This window comes from Balaenoptera physalus, assembly GCF_965194825.1.
Source record: "Balaenoptera physalus genome assembly, chromosome: 12".
Taxonomy (NCBI): Eukaryota; Metazoa; Chordata; class Mammalia; order Artiodactyla; family Balaenopteridae; genus Balaenoptera; species Balaenoptera physalus.
The window spans coordinates 16,142,494-16,162,530 of record NC_138897.1 but is presented as its reverse complement, the minus strand read 5'-3'; the positions used below and the strand labels follow the sequence as shown (position 1 = coordinate 16,162,530).

General features: G+C 48.3%; 1 protein-coding gene and 1 long non-coding RNA gene across 5 annotated transcripts in view; one reads left to right on the top strand and one right to left on the bottom strand.

The window, feature by feature from the left end:
• CCBE1 (collagen and calcium binding EGF domains 1) overlaps nucleotides 1-20,037 on the bottom strand; it is a 244,194-nt gene that overhangs the window by 5,549 nt on the left and 218,608 nt on the right. For all 4 annotated transcript variants that reach the window (XR_014251940.1, XM_082417972.1, XM_082417973.1 and 1 more), the window contains 5 exons: nucleotides 15,157-15,260; nucleotides 6,209-6,329; nucleotides 1,242-1,381; nucleotides 1,126-1,161; nucleotides 346-381 (listed from right to left, as the gene is read on the bottom strand). Coding sequence is in view for 3 of the 4 variants with exons in the window: in XM_082417972.1 (XP_082274098.1) it covers nucleotides 346-381; nucleotides 1,126-1,161; nucleotides 1,242-1,381; nucleotides 6,209-6,329; nucleotides 15,157-15,260 (437 nt within the window). In the remaining variant the exon portion in view is untranslated. The remainder of the gene's footprint in view (nucleotides 1-345; nucleotides 382-1,125; nucleotides 1,162-1,241; nucleotides 1,382-6,208; nucleotides 6,330-15,156; nucleotides 15,261-20,037) is intronic.
• The window catches only part of LOC309639984, a 92,428-nt gene that overhangs the window by 70,799 nt on the left and 1,592 nt on the right, over nucleotides 1-20,037 (top strand). The window lies entirely within an intron of this gene.

Here is a 20,037-nt window from a genome sequence, read left to right as displayed (position 1 = left end):
GACTTAACCCCGTAGATTCCTTTTCTAGCTCCTTCAGATGTTGTAAGACACACCTGGAAACAGACTCATGACATACTGGGGTTTTGAATCTTAAGAGAAGACATTCCAAGTAAAGATTAGCTATGATAAAAGAAACAACAATAGGAAATGAATTTTCAAAAGTAAAACCCAACCAGCTGCTAAAGGCTTCTGTGATTCTTCTTCTAACCACGGAGTTCTCTGTGGGCAAGCTGAGCGACAGCTGGAAGGGGCTGACTGTTGCCCATAAGACCAACTTACAGGTGCATCAGAGCTGGAGCCCTGAGCACATTGCACTGGGGAAGCAGGACAGGCGGTGCTACTTACTGGAGACCCTCGGGGGCCAGGCGCTCCTCTTTCCCCCTAAGAACAGAAGGGTCAGGGTTAGCTTTCTGGACAACACGGATGCCACCACCCCAGTCTCTATTTAGACCCCCGCCACTACCATCTCCCTGCACAAAACAGAAAATATTTCCTACGGGAAACAAACGTCAAGCTTGAAGCTGCCCACTTGGGATCGCTGGTTTGAACCGAGCTGCTCTGAGTCAAGGGCCTCTCATTTTGATTTCCCCCGAGGCTGTATATTTTCCAACCAGATCTGACAGGAGGAAAGCTGGTGTTTCCAGGCAGTGTGTGGAATAACTTAGAAGCTTCTAAAGTAACTCACACTGACTTCTGTATGAGGCAAGTGGCAGGCAGCCCTCAGAGTGGAACCACCCACTTGCACAGAATGGAACTTCTCCTGTTCTTGACTTAAACACCACAAAGAAATGGGAACACACACAAAACAGCCCCACAAGTAACACCGGCTAACGAGAAAAACCCACGCTACCATGACAACAAGGAGGCTTGTTTTAACATTTATAGGGGTAATTTTTCTTAGAAGCGGTTTTGGTGGCTGTTTTTGTTATTACGGTTGTTCCGTATTTTAAGAAAATGGCTTTTTAGATTTTCCTCCCAGCTTTGGGGACAAAAAGTATATCTGTGTCTCAACTTTGCCACATGCAAAATGGGGACAACAAACTATGCTTGAGCTTTACATGATGCCTGCACAGCAGGTGGAAACTGAGAAACCTAAGGCTTGTAAGGACCACTCAGAAGACTTACCTTAGAACCATCTCTTCCTGGGGCACCTGGTGGACCCTACAAGACAAAGGGACCTAGTTTAACAGAAGCAACACGCTTTCCCCAACTACAGATGGGAGCTCTGATGAAATACTGACCACAGGGCCCCTCCGGCCTTGCTTAATGTGGGACAGATCAGGAGACGGTCCCATGGGTCCCATTGAGCCCCGCGGGCCGGGCTGCCCGGGGGGACCTGGAATACCTGGGAAGCCTGGGCTCCCCTTTGGTCCTGGTGAGCCTGCAATCAAAGAACACCTCATTAGTCCACAGCCCGCGAGGAGGACAAGGGCTCTGGCTGAGTGACAAGAGAGTCCAGGAGCCCCATTCAACCACTTCTCTTCCCACTCTGACCTTCGCCTTCCGACCTCTCCACTGAGATGTCCCATAGGCAGTCTGAAATTAACATGACCAGAAATTGACCTCCCTATTCTTTTTTAAAATGTTTATTGAAATACAGTTGGTTTACAATGTTGTGTTAGTTTCAGGTGTACAGCAATGTGACTCAGACTTCCCCATTCTTTTCATGGACCCACTCAAGCCAGAAACTTGAGAGTCTTCCTATAGATTTCCCTGTTTCCACAAGCTCCTCATCCAATCAGTGACCAGTTCTGTGCACTTCACTTCTTTAACGACTCACAACGATCTGCTCCTCTGCATGCCCCCATCACCGCAGGGCGGTGGTTAATGCAGCTGGGGAGTGGTGAGTGTCCAGGTTGCAGCAGCAGGGGGACCTGCCTCTAAATCTTGGACAAGCTGCTTGACCTCTCTGAACCTTACTTCCTCATCTGTAAAGCAGGGCTCATAAAAATCTACCTTACAGAGCAGTTCTGAGCATTAAATGAGACTTTAGATACACGTACACACCACTTGGTGCAGCACCTCACACGCTGAGGCACGAAAATAGAAATCTGTGTTAGCCCTTCCTTTTATTTGCTTCAACTCTTGCCTCACAGCTAGTCCCTGTTTCCCATCGGTCTTGTTCATCCCTCACCTGTTCTTCACACTTCTATATGGATATTATTTCTGAACAAGTCTTACTGTGTAACCTTCCTACTTTCAACCGTTTGGGGCAAAAGCCTCAAGCCACTGACGTGGGGCAGCAAATCTCCTGCAGGACCCAGGGGGATGGCAATTACTATTACAGCAGGGGCAGCAAACTCTCCGGCTCAAGATCTGCCACGGATACAAGCCAGAGTTGGGCTGCCACAGGTGGGGAGAAGACCTTACCCTAATGCCTGGATGCCCAGGTCATGCTTAGGGCTGCAGCTGGACCAGGAGAACTGAAAAATCCTTGACCTCCACAGCTCTACCTCGGAGTAGTAAGTCACAGCAGTCTCCCACTGGAGAACAGCAAGAACGTGGAGAGAGGAGCTCAGAGTGGCACAGGTGTGCAGGGGCTGCTGAAAGCTGAGAACCGCTGAGAAAAACCCACCGGCACCCTAGGCCCCCACTAAACATAGAGTAACAGTATCCTACCATCGGAGGAATTTGAAAACTTGAAGACTGTGGAACACTAGAGGTAGAGACAGTGAGAACACACTCAAACCTGGCTCAGTTATTCATTAGACTGACCCAGTTCTTCTTGCTAGCAGCCTGGATACCCATCTCCAGGAGTAATTACTTTGTCCCCCAGTCTCTACTGTTCCTCTCCGAATGGTATCTGGCATTCAGTCCAAAATTTTGAGGCACATTATAAAAAACCAAAAACCACACAAAAACCAACCCCCTCCCCAATTAAAGAGCCCCCATTCAAGAGGCAGAGCAATCAACAGAATCAGACTTAGCGGCGACCCAGATGTTAAGGTTACCATACAGGGACTTTAAAATCACAACGTATGCTAAAGGTGCTAGAGGAAAAGACAGCTTGCCTGAACAGATGAGGGAATTTCAGGTCTCTTTTTGCTTTCATCATCTGTGCTTTTGGTGTCATATCCAAGAAATCACTGCCAAATCTAACGTCATGAAAAGTTTTTGCCTATGTTTTCTCCTAGGAGTTTTATAGTTTCAGGTCTTACATTTAGGTCTTTAATCCATTTTGTATATGGTGTAAAGCAAGAGTCTAACTTCATTCTTTTGCATAGGGAAGGATATTGTGTTTTAACCCATTTTAGCCTGTCAACTTTATGAGGGCATGGGTTATATCTTAATCGTCAGCACACCCTCAGAGAGGCCCAGGTACAGAGAAGGCTGCTTAGTAAATGTGTCATGTCAAACGACTGCAATGAAGAGGCTGGGCTGATTGCTGTGCTGTAATTATTCCTCAGCGATGTATTCCTTAGTGCTACAATGATTCCTCTCTTTCAAACGCATATAGTAATTACTTCTTGATCGTACGCGGCTCCTACAATCGGCAGAGCACAGTGATAGGATGGAATGGCTTTCAGGCACCAAAAAACAAAACAAAACAAAGACTTCAAACTCGTCATGTTTGGGGACGTCTTTTCTAGCTCACAAAATAATTAAGCCAACATAAAAGGCAGTCAATGTTCCATCCCAGTATGTCTCTCACCCCCTACTCTCAATGCTGGTTCCAGGTACATCCTAAAAGTGTTCATCTGGGAAGGGGACCAGATCCCTCTTATAACTAAATATTTCACCTTTGATAGCACAAGGACAGGCCAGAGGTAATATCTCACCTTCATTTACACAGTCAGTGTACTTCAGAGATCACTACGTCAAGTGCCTTTAAACTGCGGGGCTCTGATGTACAAACGTCAGCACCTTATAAAGGAACAGTGGGGGCCACAGAACAGTAGGCACTCCCTCAACACCAAAGCCAAAGGATTCCAGCCTAGTAGAGCTTCCTGTATCGGTGGCCCAGGCTGTGATTCATCACAGACTCCAGGACTGGAATTTTAGTTAAGGGAAAGAGAAATCTTATTATCTCTCTAGGTGCCCTAACACATCTCAATTGAGGGCATCACAAACTATGATGCTAGAAGTAAGGAGAGAGAAGGAATAAGGATTGGAGGAGAAAGCAAGGGCATAGCCCATTGCCAAAGCTAGTCCTCAGTCACTCCCTGCTCCAGCAAGGACCCTGGGCAGCTCAAACCATGCTAGAAACCGGACGGCAGAACCAGAAAGGAAAGCCAGCAAGTCATTCACTAAGTGAGAGAGTGGCAGGGACTTATATACACTACCAAATGTAAAATAGATAGCTAGTGGGAAGCAGCCGCATAGCACAGGGAGATCAGCTCTGTGCTCTGTGACCACCTAGAGGGGTGGGATAGGGAGGGTGGGAGGGAGACGCAAGAGGGAGGGAATATGGGGATATATGTATATGTATAGCTGATTCACTTTGTTATACAGCAGAAACTAACACAACATTGTAAAGAAATTATACTCCAATAAAGATGCTAAAAAAAAAGAAAAGAAGAAGAAAGAAGCCAATGGCTCCCCTGTTCCTACTTTGTCCTTGTTGAAGTGACAGGTAGGCTGGCCTGGGGGGATGAACTTCCTCCAGGGAAGCAGAGCGAGAACATTCTCTCAGAGAAGGATGGAGAACACTGTGCAAACAATCAGTTTGTAAGGAGAGACCCAAGTCTACTCAGAAGCAGCAAGAGGCTGCCTGTGTGGGGCATCTGCTGGAGAAAACTCAACCATGACCCAGAGGCCAAAAGAGTGAACAAGAGGAGAAACCAAAGTCCTGGACCAGTTCTTGGTCTCCGTACAGACTGAGACCCAGGCCACCTGGGTTTTGATGGAAACCAGGAGATGAAGATGTAAGTGGAGAAGAAAACATAGTTTGGGAAGCACTCTGAGCCTTCATTTTTGCTGAACTTCCAGCCTAAAATCTGCTCGTGTCCTTTGTGCTTGGACCAATCCTACCTTTCATGTTCTTCCAGGTCCAACTCAAAGCCCAAGTCCCCTGACCACTGCAGGCTACAGTGATCTCTCTCTTCTTTAAGCTTCCACAGCAGGAAGTACCTGCATACTTTACTTGGGGGCAGGCAGGTAGTGTTTTATTCTATTTGCTTTCACTTTATGTGTCTTGTCATCCCCATTAGAATGTCAGGAGGTCATTCACACCTAGCACACTGCTAAGCGATGAGCATGAGGGATAAGACATCCATGTCTTAGAGTCATTTGTTAACACTAATATCATTTCCTTCACTGGTGTGAAAAAAAGAAGTACTGATCTATCTATGGAGGGACTCATAATAAAACAGAAAACATCCTGTTGCTATTTTTTAAAGTTCTCATTGCGTATTGCCTGACGGAATGATAGGGTATTTGGGATTTTCTTCAGAGTAACAAGGGTGAATCTCCAAAACAGTATGCGGAGGAAGCCAGACAGAAGGAATAGATTCCTTTCTATGAAGTTCTAGAACAGACAGAACTGCAGCAATAGAAAGCAGGTCAGTGACTGCCTAGAGCTGAGGATGTAGATTGCCAAGGGCACAAGGGAACTTTCTGGGATGATGGAAATGTTCTACACCTTGATGTAGACCAGATATAGGGTGGTGGTTAGTAAGTGCTTGATATAGGGTGTATGCATCTGTCAAAACTCGTCCAACTGTATCTTAAGTGTGTACATTTTATTGTATAGAATTGTATCTCAATGAGATTGACTTTTAAAGGAAAACACAGAGATAGATATCAAAATAAATATCAATGTAAGTGTGTTCACAAACAACAGGGGAAGGAGGAGACAGGATTGGGGAAGAGTGGCAATGAGGCTGGCCGTAAGTTCTTAGCACCGGGTGATGAGCCCACAGGAGTTCATTACGCCATCCTACGTTCATATATGTTAGTGTTAAAAATAGTTTTCATTTTGTTTCTCTGTAACTTAAGATGATCTTTATGAATCTTGTCCAAACCCAGGACAATGACTTTTTTCTCCCTGATTACCATTGGTTAGAAGGGTTTCTCAGGCTTGACCCAATTCCCCGAGGCCCTCTTGGCACACGGGCATGGGACTCCCTGGACCCCGGCTTCTGCTCCCATCCATGGGAGCTAAAAACTCTGTCCCACTCCCCACTAAACGTGAGCTCTCGGCAGGCCCTGGCTGGTGAGCCTATCACCCTTTGATGCTATTTGCTTTCACTCTCTTCTTTGTACTCACCGGGGGGGCCCTGGCCCCCAGGCAGGCCAGGAGGTCCTGGAATGTAGGCATTTGAGGCCAGCACCTTGTCACCAGTGATGTACTTGCCCAGGTCCGCAGCGCTGTTGGGGAGCAGGGCAATCTGCAAAGAGAAGAGGAACCTGGGTCAGGAAGCACTGACGGCTCCACTGCCAGGAATGCCCCGCGCTTGTGTGGTCTGCAGAGGCCACAGAACCTTCTCTTGTGCATACCCCTTTATCCGAGCCAGTCAGAGTACAGACGGACTGTAGAGATCGTCCTTCTAAACCCGGAGGCCTTCTAGTCAAAACAACTTGTACGAGATCACTCCGCTGGCTGGTTAGTGGGTGAACCTGGATCGGTTCCAGTCTGCCTAAATATCATTAGACTCATTATCATCATAATTAATACAATCTACCTGTTTCAGACTTTTATTAAGAACTCATGTGTCTCAACTATTTGAGAAACTACTACGTGCCAGGCCCTGTGCTTCGTTCTAAGGCGACAACAGTGAACAAGACATGGTCCCGGCTCTTACAGATCTCCGCCTTGGGAGCCAGGATGGAAAATATGACTTACAGGTCACCTGTACGCTCAGGTGTTTGGGAAACAGCGACTGTGATGGTTTTAAAATACGTCCACAAATTTTTGGACACTCCTCCCTTTAAAAGGTGGAGGCTAATCTTCTACCCTCTGAGTGTGGGTTGTGCTTAGGGACTTGCTTCTAATGAATAGAAAATGACAAAAGGGACGGTGTGTAATTTCTGAGATAAGGTCATAAAAGGCACCGTGGCTCCCTGCCTCTCTCTCTCTCTCTCTGATTTCAGGAGCTCATTCTAGGGGAAGCCAGAGGGACCACACACGTGAATGACCTTTGCATTCCTTGAGGTCAGGAATCAGTGAGACTCTTGGTAAGAACTGCACGCTCTTAATGTCCATTTCCCCACTGATAACGCCCACCATTAAGACGTGAGGATTACACCCGTAGTGTGTATCAGGTGCCCAGCACGGGACCTGAAATGTACTAAGTGCTTAATAAATGGTAGTTCCAGTCTCTTCCTTCCAGGAAGCTGACTCAGGGGGGTAAAATCCAGTGGAGACTGCGTTTCTGAGGCTCAGAGCGACCCCCAGAGGATTCACTCGGGATCCTGGAGTCCCATAGAAACCAAGTATCGCTGCGATTTTCTGAAGCAAGTTGCATTTGTCACCCACGTCCTCCTGGATGAGGCCCTGCTTGGGGACCCTCTGGCCAGAGGGCAATGCAAGCTACGAGAAGGTGCGTGGATATCTCATCCTTGCCCGTGGAGCGCCCCGAGGCTCTACACCCATCTTCGGATCTGAGCTGCGGAGAGAGTTTCCTACCGCCTGTTTGTGACGAGAGGTGGCCGACTGCCACTGTGACAGAGCTGGGCTCTGTGGGTTCAGCATCAGCACAGAGTGCTAAATTAGAAACTGTGCAAGCTCTCCCTCTGAGGCCTATGTCAACTCCAAATTACTACAGCTTTTGGTGATAAGAAATATAGAATTGAATGTTGATTTGAAAAACCGTGGAGTTGGGGACTTCCCTGGTGGTGCAGTGTTTAAGAATCCGCCTGCCAATCAATGCAGGGGACACGGGTTCCATCCCTGGTCCGGGAAGATCCCACATGCCGCAGAGCAACTAAGCCTGTGTGTCACAACTACTGAGCCCACGCGCCACAACTACTGAGCCCGCGTGCTGCAACTACTGAAGCCCATGCGCCTAGAGCCTGCGCTCCGCAACGAGAAGCCACCTCAATGAGAAGCCTGTGCACCGCAACGAAGAGTAGACCCTGCTCGCTGCAACTAGAGAAAGTCCACGTGCAGCAACGAAGACTCAATGCAGCCAAAAATAAATAAATAAATAAAAATGAAATGAAAAATTAAAAAAAGAAAGAAAAACCCTGGAGTTTTCTTTACTTTCCTACTTCATGGGCAAGTCAGCATTTCTCACCTCTCCTTTTCTTCCCCACGGATTTCCTCCTGCCCCAGGGAGACTAGACAGTCCCAGTAGAGTTCAACCATGCCACACAAATAACCCCTGGGATCTCAGGGCACCCGGGTTGATAGTAACAGAGCAGGGAGACGGAGTAAAAGATGATCGTGAGATCTTGAACCCCCCAAGCCTAGGCCCAAGGAATTTATGGGGAAACTACAAAATCCACCTACTGAACTTCAGCTAAGAGACCAGCGTGTGAATGGCACTGGGAGGCCTGGGAAAGTTCTGCTGTCCAGATGACCTTCTCTGGCTTCATAAAGTCCTCGGCCTCCTGCACTGGTGTCTGTTTCTGAGCATGGAGCTTTGGGAATGATTAGCATGACTATTTCGAAACATGACTCTGGAGGACACCCCTGCCCCAAGATCCCCTGCTCCTGCTGGGTGGCTGCTGGGTTTGGGGCCATCTTGAGCCAGATGTAGAAGCGATGATTTTTCTTAGTTACAGAGACAGATGTTCTTGCTAACAGAGGAAATCCAGTATTCACGAAAAGCGAACATCACAATAATACGTGGTTGGTACGTTGGCAAACGACTTGTACCTGATACATCTGACGGAGAACAAATTCTTCCAGCTCTCTGCAAGGTGACTGTCCAAGTCCTGTATCCCATTAGCCCCTTAATGAAGTGCTTGCAATGTTTCTAAAAGGTGAAACCGTGGGAAACCACGAGAGGGCTCTGGCGGTATCCCTGCAGCCTGGCATAAAGAAAGGGCGGGGCCACGAGGCCTGAGGTGTTGCTCTGCTTCTCCTGCTGCACCCCCCTCGCTCGCCTGCAGAGCACACGTCAGGCTCTCCTGGGTCAAGGTCTTTTCCCTGCTTCAGCTGCCCTAGGTGACCGATTTGAGCCTAGGATCCTCCTCTGTCTGGAAATTCCTCCACAGTTTTTTTTTTTTTTTCCTTTTCTTGGAGTTCTTACTGAAATCCATTCAGTTCATGGTGCAAGGACGCTCAGAGGGCAGGAAGCTCAAAGAAGCACCAACACTCTCTTCCGAAGGGTCTCTCAGTGCTTTTGGAGCCCCTTAGCTAGTGTGAAAATCCTTGCATAAGGACAGCCTTGCAGGTCCATGAGCTAGAAGATTCCTGACCATCCAATGCGTTCCAGATAAACAGTCTTCTTCTACGCTTTGACAAGACCCAGTGTTCCCTGAAAGATGCAAGGAAAGGCACTCAATTCCCCTATGATCATCGTTTAGAATTCAGTAGGGAAAACCATAAGAATTACAATCTTGCGCAATCTGAAAGCCAGCTTTGCACAATTTCAGGTCAGGGTTCATGGTTCAGTGTCACTGCCAGGACCCAGCTACGTCCCAGGGGTTTATTTACAATGGTGCTGGTGTCACTGTGTCATAGCTAGAGGCCACTCCGATCTGTGACTGCATGCCTGGGTCCTGGGGTGGAACGGGGGTGAACCCCTGAGTGAGGAGAGTTTAAAAGCGAAACTGCTCTAACTAGAGGACAGAGGGTCAACACTGGCCCTTGAAGGCTGGTTCAATTTTATTATCTGCTTCCAAGAGAAAAACTAAAATGTGAATTTTATCTGCGGGTTTTGGCATTAGGCAGATCTATGTTTAAATCTCAGCCCTGCCACGTTCTACCCGTGGGATCTTGATAAGCTGCAGAACCTGATTATCTCATCCGTAAAATGAGGATCATAATATCCACCTAAGAAGGGCTGCTGGGAGGATGAAAGTGACGATGTCCTGAATGTGCCTGGCCCAGCGCCCGGACTAGTAACCGCCAGCAGCCAGGTCCACGGACACAGTGCACATGCTCTTCGGGGCGGGATGGGGTCGGGGGTTGAGGGGGTGCTTCTGGCTCTGTTTCTAAATAGCGGGATGACTCTGGGTAAGTCCCTTCACCCTTCCAGGTTCTCACCTTCGTGTTTATAAATGAGAGGTTTGGGCCAGACGAGCAGGTCTTTGGATGTAAAATTCTGTAAGCAAGCTGGGAGGATGAGACCCGCACGTGGAGGGACTTCAGAGATTAGTCCCCACCCACCCTGGGCCCTCTCCAGCTCTCTTTGCTCCCTTGTAAAGGTCAGGAGGTGACCCAGTAAACGACCTCAGCTTCCTGGCTGACCTCCTGCTGGGTGATTACATCCTGCTTCATGCCAGTTCCTCTAAGTGTCAGCAGGATGAGGGGAATGTAAAGGCGCTGGCGTTTTAGAGGCGGCCCTCCAGAAATCCTGGCTTGACTGTCTACCCAAACACAGCAGACGACAGGCTTGAGGGGTGCAGGTGTTTGGGAAGAAGTCTGCATGAAGAGCCTGCATTTCTCCTGGATTTCAGTCAATGGAATTATGAATAGCATTATCTCATATTAGCCTTCGTAATAAAAATATCTACCTCACAGGGCTGTTGGGACGAATCAGATGCTGCCTGTAAAGCACTTTGTTAGGACATATAATTCATGTTTATTATTTATTTGGTACACATTTACAGAGCTCTTTCTAGGTGGCAGGGACTGTTCTAAGTCCTTTACAAATATTAACTCATTTGACCATCATGAAAACCCTATGTAGTAAGTATCACTGTTATCCACTTTCTCTAGAACTGAGGCACAGAGAGGTTAAGTAACTTACCCAGGGTCACACAGCCAGGAAGTAGTGGGGCTAGGACTTAGACAGTCTGGTTCTGGAATCTGTGGTCCTCACCACAACACCCAGCTGCCTCTCTTAATATTACTCATGATACTTGGCAAAGCAATCTACGGTCACTTTCATATGGAATAGTCTTCCCAGCCATCCTGAGAAGACCCATTTTACAGAGCAACTAGATCAAGGTAGCAGAGGAAACCATGAACCACTGAGAAGCCATCTATCTGCCCAGCACTAAAGGCAGCACTGAAGCGAACAAACGCAGCTGTCAGGTTGCACATCTGCTCACACTTCTGAAATCGCATTGACCTAGTCTAACTTCTGAAGCCTCCACTGCCTGCCCCACTCGACTCGGCCATTGTGTTAACTCCACCGTGGGCCTGGTTTCCCAGCTAAGACAGGAAGCTTATTTAAGGCAGGCCTTTATTCTGCACGTTCTCGTCATTCGTCATCTCCCAGCCCATCACAGGCCACAGCGGGTACTCAACAAACACTCTCACTTCCTCAGCTGCTCCGCAGCAGTGCAGCTCTCAGCTCAGATCACCGCTGCTGCAGGAACACGAGGGACTTGTTAGAAACTTGCTCCTTCCATTGTGTATATACACACCACATCTTCCTTACGCATTCGTCTGTTGGTGGACACTTAGGTTGCTTCCATTGGCTACTGTAAATAACGCTGCTGTGAACACTGGGGTGCGTGCATCTTCTTGAATTAGCATTTTTGTTTTCTTCGGATATACAAAAAAGAATGAAATTTTGCCATTTGCAACAACATGGATGGACGTGGAAGGCATTATGCTAAGTAAGTCAGAGAAAGACAAACGTGTTGTCATTTACATGTGAAATCTAAAACATAAAACAAATGAATGAATATAATAAAATGGAAACAAACTCCCAGATATGGAGAACAAACTAGTGGTTAACTCGGAGGAAAAGGAAGGGGGGAGGGACAGAATAGGGGTAGGGGATTAAGACATACAAACTACTATGTATAAAACAAGTAAGCTGCAAGGAAATATTGCACAGCACAGGGAATATAGCCAATATTTCATAATAATTTAAAATGAAATATAAACTATAAAAATATTGAATCACTATGTTGAACACCTGAAACCAATATAACATTGTAAATCAACTATATTTCAATAAAAAAGTCATACCTGAAAAAAAAATTTCTTCATACCGGTAAAAAATAAAAAAATAAAAAAATAAATAAAAAACTGGCTCCTTGGGACTTCTCTGGTGGTGCAGTGGTTAAGAATTCGCCTGCCAATGCAGGGGGACTCGGGTTCAATCCCTCGTCCTGGAAGGTCCCACATGCTGTGGAGCAACTAAGCCCGTGCGCCATAACTACAGAGCCTGGGCTCTAGAGCTCACGTGCCACAACTACTGAAGCCCGTGCGCCTATAGCCCGTGCTCTGCACCAAGAGAAGCCACCGCAATGAGAAGCCCGCGCACTGCAACAAAGAGTAGCCCCTGCTCACCGCAACTAGAGAAAAGCCCGCGCGCAACGAAGACCCAACGCAACAGAAAATAAATAAATAAATTTATTTTAAAAAAAAACAGCTGGCTCCTTGGCTCAGATTTTTCTTCAGTGTTCTGATGGGACAGAGACCCCTCTCTGCAAGTCAAATGATGGGTATTTTATCTATACCTCAAACTCTCTTTTTAGTCAAATCACCTGTTTGTTTTTTTCCTTCCCAAAACACAGAAGAAATTGTAGAGGTGAAGGCACTGGGATCTGCACATCATTTCAAAAAAACTTTTTCATTGGAAAATAAAGGCACAGAATCTGGAAACCCCACAAAACAAATCTATACCTTAGCAAATTATTATAAGGCAAACACCCTTTTACTGAACACCTAAGTCAAAAATCAGAAATTTGTCAGGGACTTCCCTGACGGTCCAGTGGTTAAGACTCTGCGCTTCCACTGCAGGGGGCGTAGGTTCGATCCCTGGTGGGGGAACTAAGATCCCACAGGCAGTGCGGCCAAAAAAAAATCAGAACTTTGTCTGCATGCCTTGACCCAATCACAGCCTTCTCCCTCCCTCCCCCCAAAGTAACTACTATTCTGATTTTAATCACTTCCCGTGTTTTAAAAAAATAATTTATCAAACCCAACTGTGCAGGCCTAGATACTATGGTTTAGTCGTGCCCACTTGAAAAAACAATACGTCTTTTAAGCTGCTTTTAACCTGCAGGTCGCTGCTCCACTTTTCTTAGAATCTACCCGCTGAAGAACACAGGGCATCGGCCCTGTAGAGTTTCACACGGTTGGGATTTTGCTGACTGTACACTCATGGTGTCGTTCAACATGTCTGCATACCGTTTTATACTATGGGGCTGGCCACGGTCCAGGACACCCGGTAACCTACTTCTGAGCCAATGTTTATTTGGGCAGCTGTCCCATGTTCTTTTCTGAACAGAACAGATGGCATCAGCAGTAGTGAGAGGAAGTTAAAAATGAACAGACAAGCCCCACACCAGCACAGGAGCAGCAGTGAGGAGACCCAGGGTTTAGGGTCTGGCCTGAGTCTTGGGCTGACACCGCACCTCTCTGCCAATATCGGCGTCACGGTGAGAATTAAATGGGATCCTGGATATAAAACGGCTTTATCAACCGCAGAACGCGACATGTTCTACTAGGCGCCTTTAAAAATGCGTTGCTTCTTGTGAAGTTCCTTGAATGCCAGGTTTAGCTCAGACTTGACACAATGCACTTGTAGGAGAAATCGGTCTAAGGTGGATCAATTCCAGGCCAACCCCAGTGCAGGAGAGTTACCGGAGTACTAACAAGTATTGTTATTGGATCTGTGTGTAGCTCTGCCACAAGGGCTTTAAGGGTAACATAAAATTTTCAACTTCTTCGTAACATTTCTTCTTTCATGGATTGTAAAACACTGCGGGGAGGTTAAGGGAAAGCCAGATGTTGAATTAGCAACTGAATTTCTGAACTAGTGAGACTTAGCGTCACTGACCCTAAAGAACATTCAGGCTGGAAGGAGCTTCCCCATAGCTCTTGGATAATTGACTCTCAGAGAAGAAAACGGAGGGTAGCCTTAGGCCTTGACACATTCATCAACTGCCTCCCCCAGGCCCTATGAAATGGGCCTATGAAATGCAAACTTCTTCCATGAACCCTTTTTCAGACTCGCTCAGTAAATACTAATATCAATCCAAGTTCAACGTGAGGATATCTGTGTGGGACGTATTTTTGATAACTCTGAATTTATATTGATATACTTGCAAGGTTTTCTGCCTTGTCTCTCTATTGGATCACAAGCTATTTGGGATCTGTACATCGTACACATATATGCCTCTGCTAAAGTTGCTAGATCTTCCCCATCAACGTACCAAGGGCCTGCAAAGCCATTTATCTTCTCAGCCTATTGACCTGCCTGTTTCCCTGGAAGCTGTGGATCTCATTAGGGGCTGCCTGCATGTTTGTTGAACACGTGAAAAGCAATACCGTCTAATCTTACCCTGCTGCCCTTTACAATAACTAGATGCCAAAGTTAAACAGATTATATACACCTCTTTGATGTACTAAGAGCCTTGAGAGGAAGCAATTAAACAAACAACCCAGCAAGTTTATGTTTTACAAGCATAAGAGCAGTTTCTGAGTTGCCGACAGACTGGTGAATTCACTGACCTTAGGTATGATAAACACCATTGACCCGGGCACAGGGCAGTTGCTTAAGCTTTCAGGGCACTAGGTGCATCCTGGGGGCATTACTCACGGCACGGCAATGTTACCAGAAACACCATGCTGTCAGGCATGCGTGGGAGCCTGACAAAGAGAGTCAGTCCTCACCCTTGGTGACACCGGGTATCTGAGCAGCTGCTTTCTGAGGTGTGTGGAGCCCAGAAAGCACAGGTCGTAGCTTTTAAATGTGAAAAATAAAGCCGCTACAGAAATGCGTCACCAGTGATGAGTGTTGATAGAGAAGACGTTCTCTACTGATAAAACATAGGCAAATGATTCTACCGTGTTCTATTCAGAACTGTGTAAGGGCCACGGGTCCGGATGTCCATTTCCCAAGAAGTCACACTAGTCGTACCTCATCCTCTGCTTCACCATGTGCCCCTTACCTAGCGGTCTATTTTACTAGTCACCTGATCAATCCCCTGCCTTCGTTGTTCTGTTGAGCTATAGATAATGAGCTCCAAAGGTGGGTGGGCAAAGCGTCCCAGTCCAAACCTAGTTGGCACCAAGCTCAGGGAATACCCAGTGGGGTTGTGGATGACATTTTCTTGTTTTCAGATGTTCCTCCACTTTGCCTCCACCAGGCCCTCCTTTTATCTTACACGATCGTTTCTAACACGCCCGGCACGTACCTTCTGCTTCAGCTGCAGGACCGTCTGCTTCATCTGGTGAAACTCCTTGCACGTGGCACAGCAGGTGCCGGCTCTCACTGCGTTCTCCGCCTTCTCATCGTGCCCTGAGAGAGAAGATGGGCTGGGGTCTGCCTGGGAGGCTGGGGGGACATCCAGACTCAGGGAGACCGTGTCAGGAAGGGCAGTTCCAGGCGGACTGGTTGATGCCGAAACATGTGAGGGACGCGGGCTGGCGATTTTACAGTTCCTGGGTCGCTGACAGCATGCCCGGGGCAGCGGGGACACAGGGAGGGGCCCCCGCTACACTCTGGGCTCAGCTGTTTCCACTTAGGCATCCCAGCACCTTCCTCCTTCATTGTGAAAAAGTCAACAGTGGCCCTTTTACCACGAGCCAGGCTCTATCAACCTGACATGACTTACACTCTCCTCCAAGGGCCAACGTTCACACGCCGTAAATTATCCCCCAAGCCCAGGCACTGGGACTTGGGTGCAGGGCTCACAAAGCTGGTTTTCATCACCTCTGATAATCCAGCTGTTCAAAGGGAGCACGGCCAGGCCAGGCAGGGTCACAGACTGGGGCCGGGCACTGACCTCCGAGGAGAGGTAAAGCCAGATAGAAGATGCTCCAGGCACCCTGGACAGGCCCATCCGGGGCCCTAACGGGACAGGCACAGGGCAGGGCCCCAGTGCCACCTTGTAGAGCATCAGGAGCTCCGTGGGCTTTTTGTAAAATCGTAGTTCTCTAGGGAATAGGTGAGTTAAATGGTGACACGACCCCGTATCCACACAGCCCTCATCCTACTGGCACCTAAATAGGCCACACAAGCCTGTGCTGGGGACACTAGACACCTGAGGTCATTTGCTACAGAAGAGCAGGTGCAGACTCCCATAGGCCTTCGTAAAAGACGGTAGCTGTGCGGTGTGGGCCCAGAGGGAGTGACAGGGGGAAGGTGACAGTTTGGTCAGGGTGGCGGCAGGACAGTCTGACACCCAGGCGAGTGTCAACTCTCCTACCTTAGAAGCCCTTTGGTGTTGGGCCAGGTGTCCTGTTGGTGTGACACGTAATAACCACTAGGATCTGGAGGGTAGTGAGGGACAGTCAAGTGACATGTCTCTCCAGGTCATTTCTTGTGCTTCTGGGCCCACGTGCTTTTCTTTTTTTTTTTTTTTTTGGACCGTGCTGCACGGCATGTGGGACCTTAGCTCGCCGACCAGGGGTCGAACCCACTGGACCGCCAGGTAAGTTCCAGGGCCCACGTGCTTTTCTTCTTACCGTCCTCTCTTCTGGGAAGCCTCCTCTGCCGTCTCCACTTGTGGATTCCTATGAGCTACCAAGACCCAATTCACGGGTTGCCTGAGACCACCCTCCCCATACACAGAGACAGCCCTGTCCTCTGAAGTCAGGCAGCTTTTACCACACGTCCTACTCAGATGGTGGGAATCCCGGGCTTCCCTACAGAGGAGCTTCTCGTGCATGTGCCACAGCGGGAGCTGCCCAGGAACTGGAGGAACTGCTTCTTGGTACCTCATACAGTGGATGCTCAGAGTTAGTGAAACGGAACATTACAGGGTGAACTGTGTCCCCCCGTTCCCCAAGCAAGTGCAAGTGATGAAGTCCTAACCCTTCAGGGCCTCAGAATGTGACCTCATTTGGAAATAGGGGCCCTGCAGATGTAATTAGTTAAGCTGAAGGCATACTGCTGTAGGGTGGGCCCGTAATCCAATATGACTGATGTTCTTATAAAAAGGAGAAATTTGGACACAACAGGGAGAAACCATGCGAAGATGAAGGCAGAGGTCAGGGCGAGGCAGCAGGAGCCAAGGAATGACAAAGAACTGTTGGCGAAACAGCAGGCGCTGGAGGAGAGGCCTGGAACGTTCTCCTTCACAGTCCTCAGAAGGCGGCAACCCCGCTGACACCTTGATCTCAGACACATAGCCTCCAGAACTGAGACAACACACCTCTGTCCTTTAAGCCACCCAGATGGTGGCACTGTGGTTATGGCAGGCGTAGGGAACGGGTACACGGGAGGAGGAGGTGGGCATCGGGAGAGCCTCACGCTCGGGTGATCCCTCCTCATGCAGCCCCAGCTGCCCTCTCCAAGGGGGTCTGTACCTGCCTGGTGGTCTACACGGTGACCGGTATTTCTGCTCTTTGGGAGGTGAGGGCACCCAGGGGCAACCTGTCAGTCGAGATCTCAGACCCCTTCCCTGCAGCACCGGGTGGCGCTAGGGGGCCCACTGGCCCTACCCCTCCCCGCAGCCGGTGGGAGGCCTGAGGCTTGGTGTGCACACACGCTAGGAACACGCTTCTCAAACCAGCAGGTTGAGGTGGGCGAAGCAGTGCTCTGTCTGATTGAGTTGCCATAAGCAACATTGTGATTCCCGAATATACAGACTGCAGCTTAGGTTTTCAGCGTGTGATTGGGAAAAGCACTTGAACCTCTGGGAAAGAGGCAGCCTCTTTTTAAATCCTTCCATGTGTGTGTATAACATAACAGGGGTGCCTGGTTAATCCTCATCTTCTAGGCTAATTCTGTCCCACCAGGAGCTTCCCCACCACCCCCCCCCCCCCCGGCCTCTCCCCGCCTTCCACCACGCTCAACCGGGAGCCACGGGGGATTGTTTCCATTCACACCGCAGCTGTGTCACAACGAGCTGGGTTATGAGAAAGGTCTTCGCTTGGAGACGGTGAAACGCAATTTAAGGGCATGGCCTCCAGGGTCACAGTGCGAGGGGTGCATATCCCAGCTCTGTCACTACCTAGCTCAGGGACCTCAGGCAAGTTATCTTACCTCTATAAGCCCCAATTTCCTCAACCGTAACACTGGAATAGTAAAACCTATGACACAGGGCTATTGCGATGATTATATGGGGGTGATGCCTGTGAAATCCTTGGCACAAGGTCGGGTTCTAGTAAATGGGAGAGGGTGCCTGGCAGTCTTCAGGCCCACCAAGCCCTTTGAATTCTCTTTGCCTGATAAAAGGATTCTTCAAGGATTCTGGGATTAACACAAACAACAGAATGAGGGAAAACTGAGGTTCCGTGACGTCTGGAAGTTATTAACTGATTTGGGTTTAGAACTGAGGTTTCCTGAATCTGAGCCCAACACCTTTTCTACAAATCAGGCAATTTCCTTTAGGCTCTTTATCCTCATTTAATGTACCATTTACAACCCCACTTGCCTATGGAGCTTGAACACATCTGAGAAGAACAAGAGTTATTTAGATTGGTCTCCAACATAATAGTGACACGAGGGAAGTGTATGCAAGAATACACTTGGTGGTAAAGGACTGAAGCTTTACCCAACTTTGGTTGTACTGATGATAGACAACGGTGGACTCCTGCATATGTAGATAACCCCAGCTCTAGGTTTGTTAGGTTTAAGGACAGCTGGGTGACATCCGTCTCTCCCAACCTAGCATTCTTTCATTCCATGCCATCTACTGGTCAGTATATGCAATCCTATCTCATAACCCATCTACCAATCTCATCCATCCCATCTCCTCACCCACTTATCTCTCTCATCCATTTATCTGTCCATCCACCCATGCATCTATCCATCCCTCTCTCCCCCTTAGCCATCATGGAGCATCTGCTATTCACCAGGCCCCATGTGAGGCACTGAGAATGTAAAATAAATGAGGATACCTGTTCAGTGATTTGAGATTGGCCTTCCTTTTAAGGAACCAGCCCTGCTGGCAGAGCCAGGCCATCGTGAACAAGAGTTAAAAGCCCATCTGTCCATTTCTACTTTTGCATACTCAGCTCAACTTACCGAGTGTTGGGATGAATAAAGCAACTTGATATTTTCATGATAATAACCTCTTTACCAGGTTCTAGACTCTATTTCATTTAGATCATGGAATGTTAGAATTGATACATCTTTAGTTCAACCTCCTTTACAGATAAGGAAAGTGAGACGCAGAGGAGGACAGTAATTTGCTTTAGGTTTCCCAGAATGCCGCGTGCAGAGGACGAGCACTTACAGGGCCTGGATCTGGCACTGTCGGGGCGCAGTGAGCCCGCTACTGGGGGTTCTGCTCAGGGCACTTGAGGGCTGTCTGCCAGGTGGGCTCCACGGCAGTAATTCTCCGTGTGATCACTAGACGAGCAGCAGCAGAGCCTGCCTATGGGTATCCGTTCTCAGAAACCCAAAATCTCAGGAGTGGGGCCTGGTGCATCGTTCTATCAAAGCCTCCAAGTGACTCTGAAGCATGTGCAAGTTCTATCAAAGCCTCCAAGTGACTCTGAAGCACGTGCAAGTTCCAACAAACCCTGCTCCAGGGAAGCAGCTCTGTTGAGCAACCTCTCACCTGAAAATCCCTGGCCTGTCCCTTCGCGGAATTATCAAAACACAGAGAACAAGGGTAACTTTGTCCAAAAGCCTTCTGAAGCTCCCGTGGACACAGAGGAACAGAGCAAGGACCACAGGCTCTGGCGGAGTCAGACGCTCAGGATTCGAACCCTGATGCTGCCACTGCGTGCCTTTCAGGTTGCAAGTCACAGCTTCTGTGACTGCCCGTTCCTGGAACGGCAGAATGACAATGACCCCATCACCTGTGGTTGCTGTGAGGCATGAAGGAAATAACCCCTGGAAGTTCGCAGAGCAGTGCCGGGCATGCGGCAAGTGCCCCATAAATGTTAATATCATTGTCATGGCTGGTATCACTGCTTATTAAGCTCCCTACGAAATTAGAGATGGGGGGAGGGCTCTCTGCACCATCCTTTGGAAAGAACTTCCAGAGAATTTGAAGATAAATAATTGTGTGTGCAGACCTGGCACATGCCATCTATTCTGAATTGGGGTTCATCTATCCTGTTGCAGTACAGGATACAGTGACGACAAACATGGAGCTAAAACAATCTTGCCTAGGCTA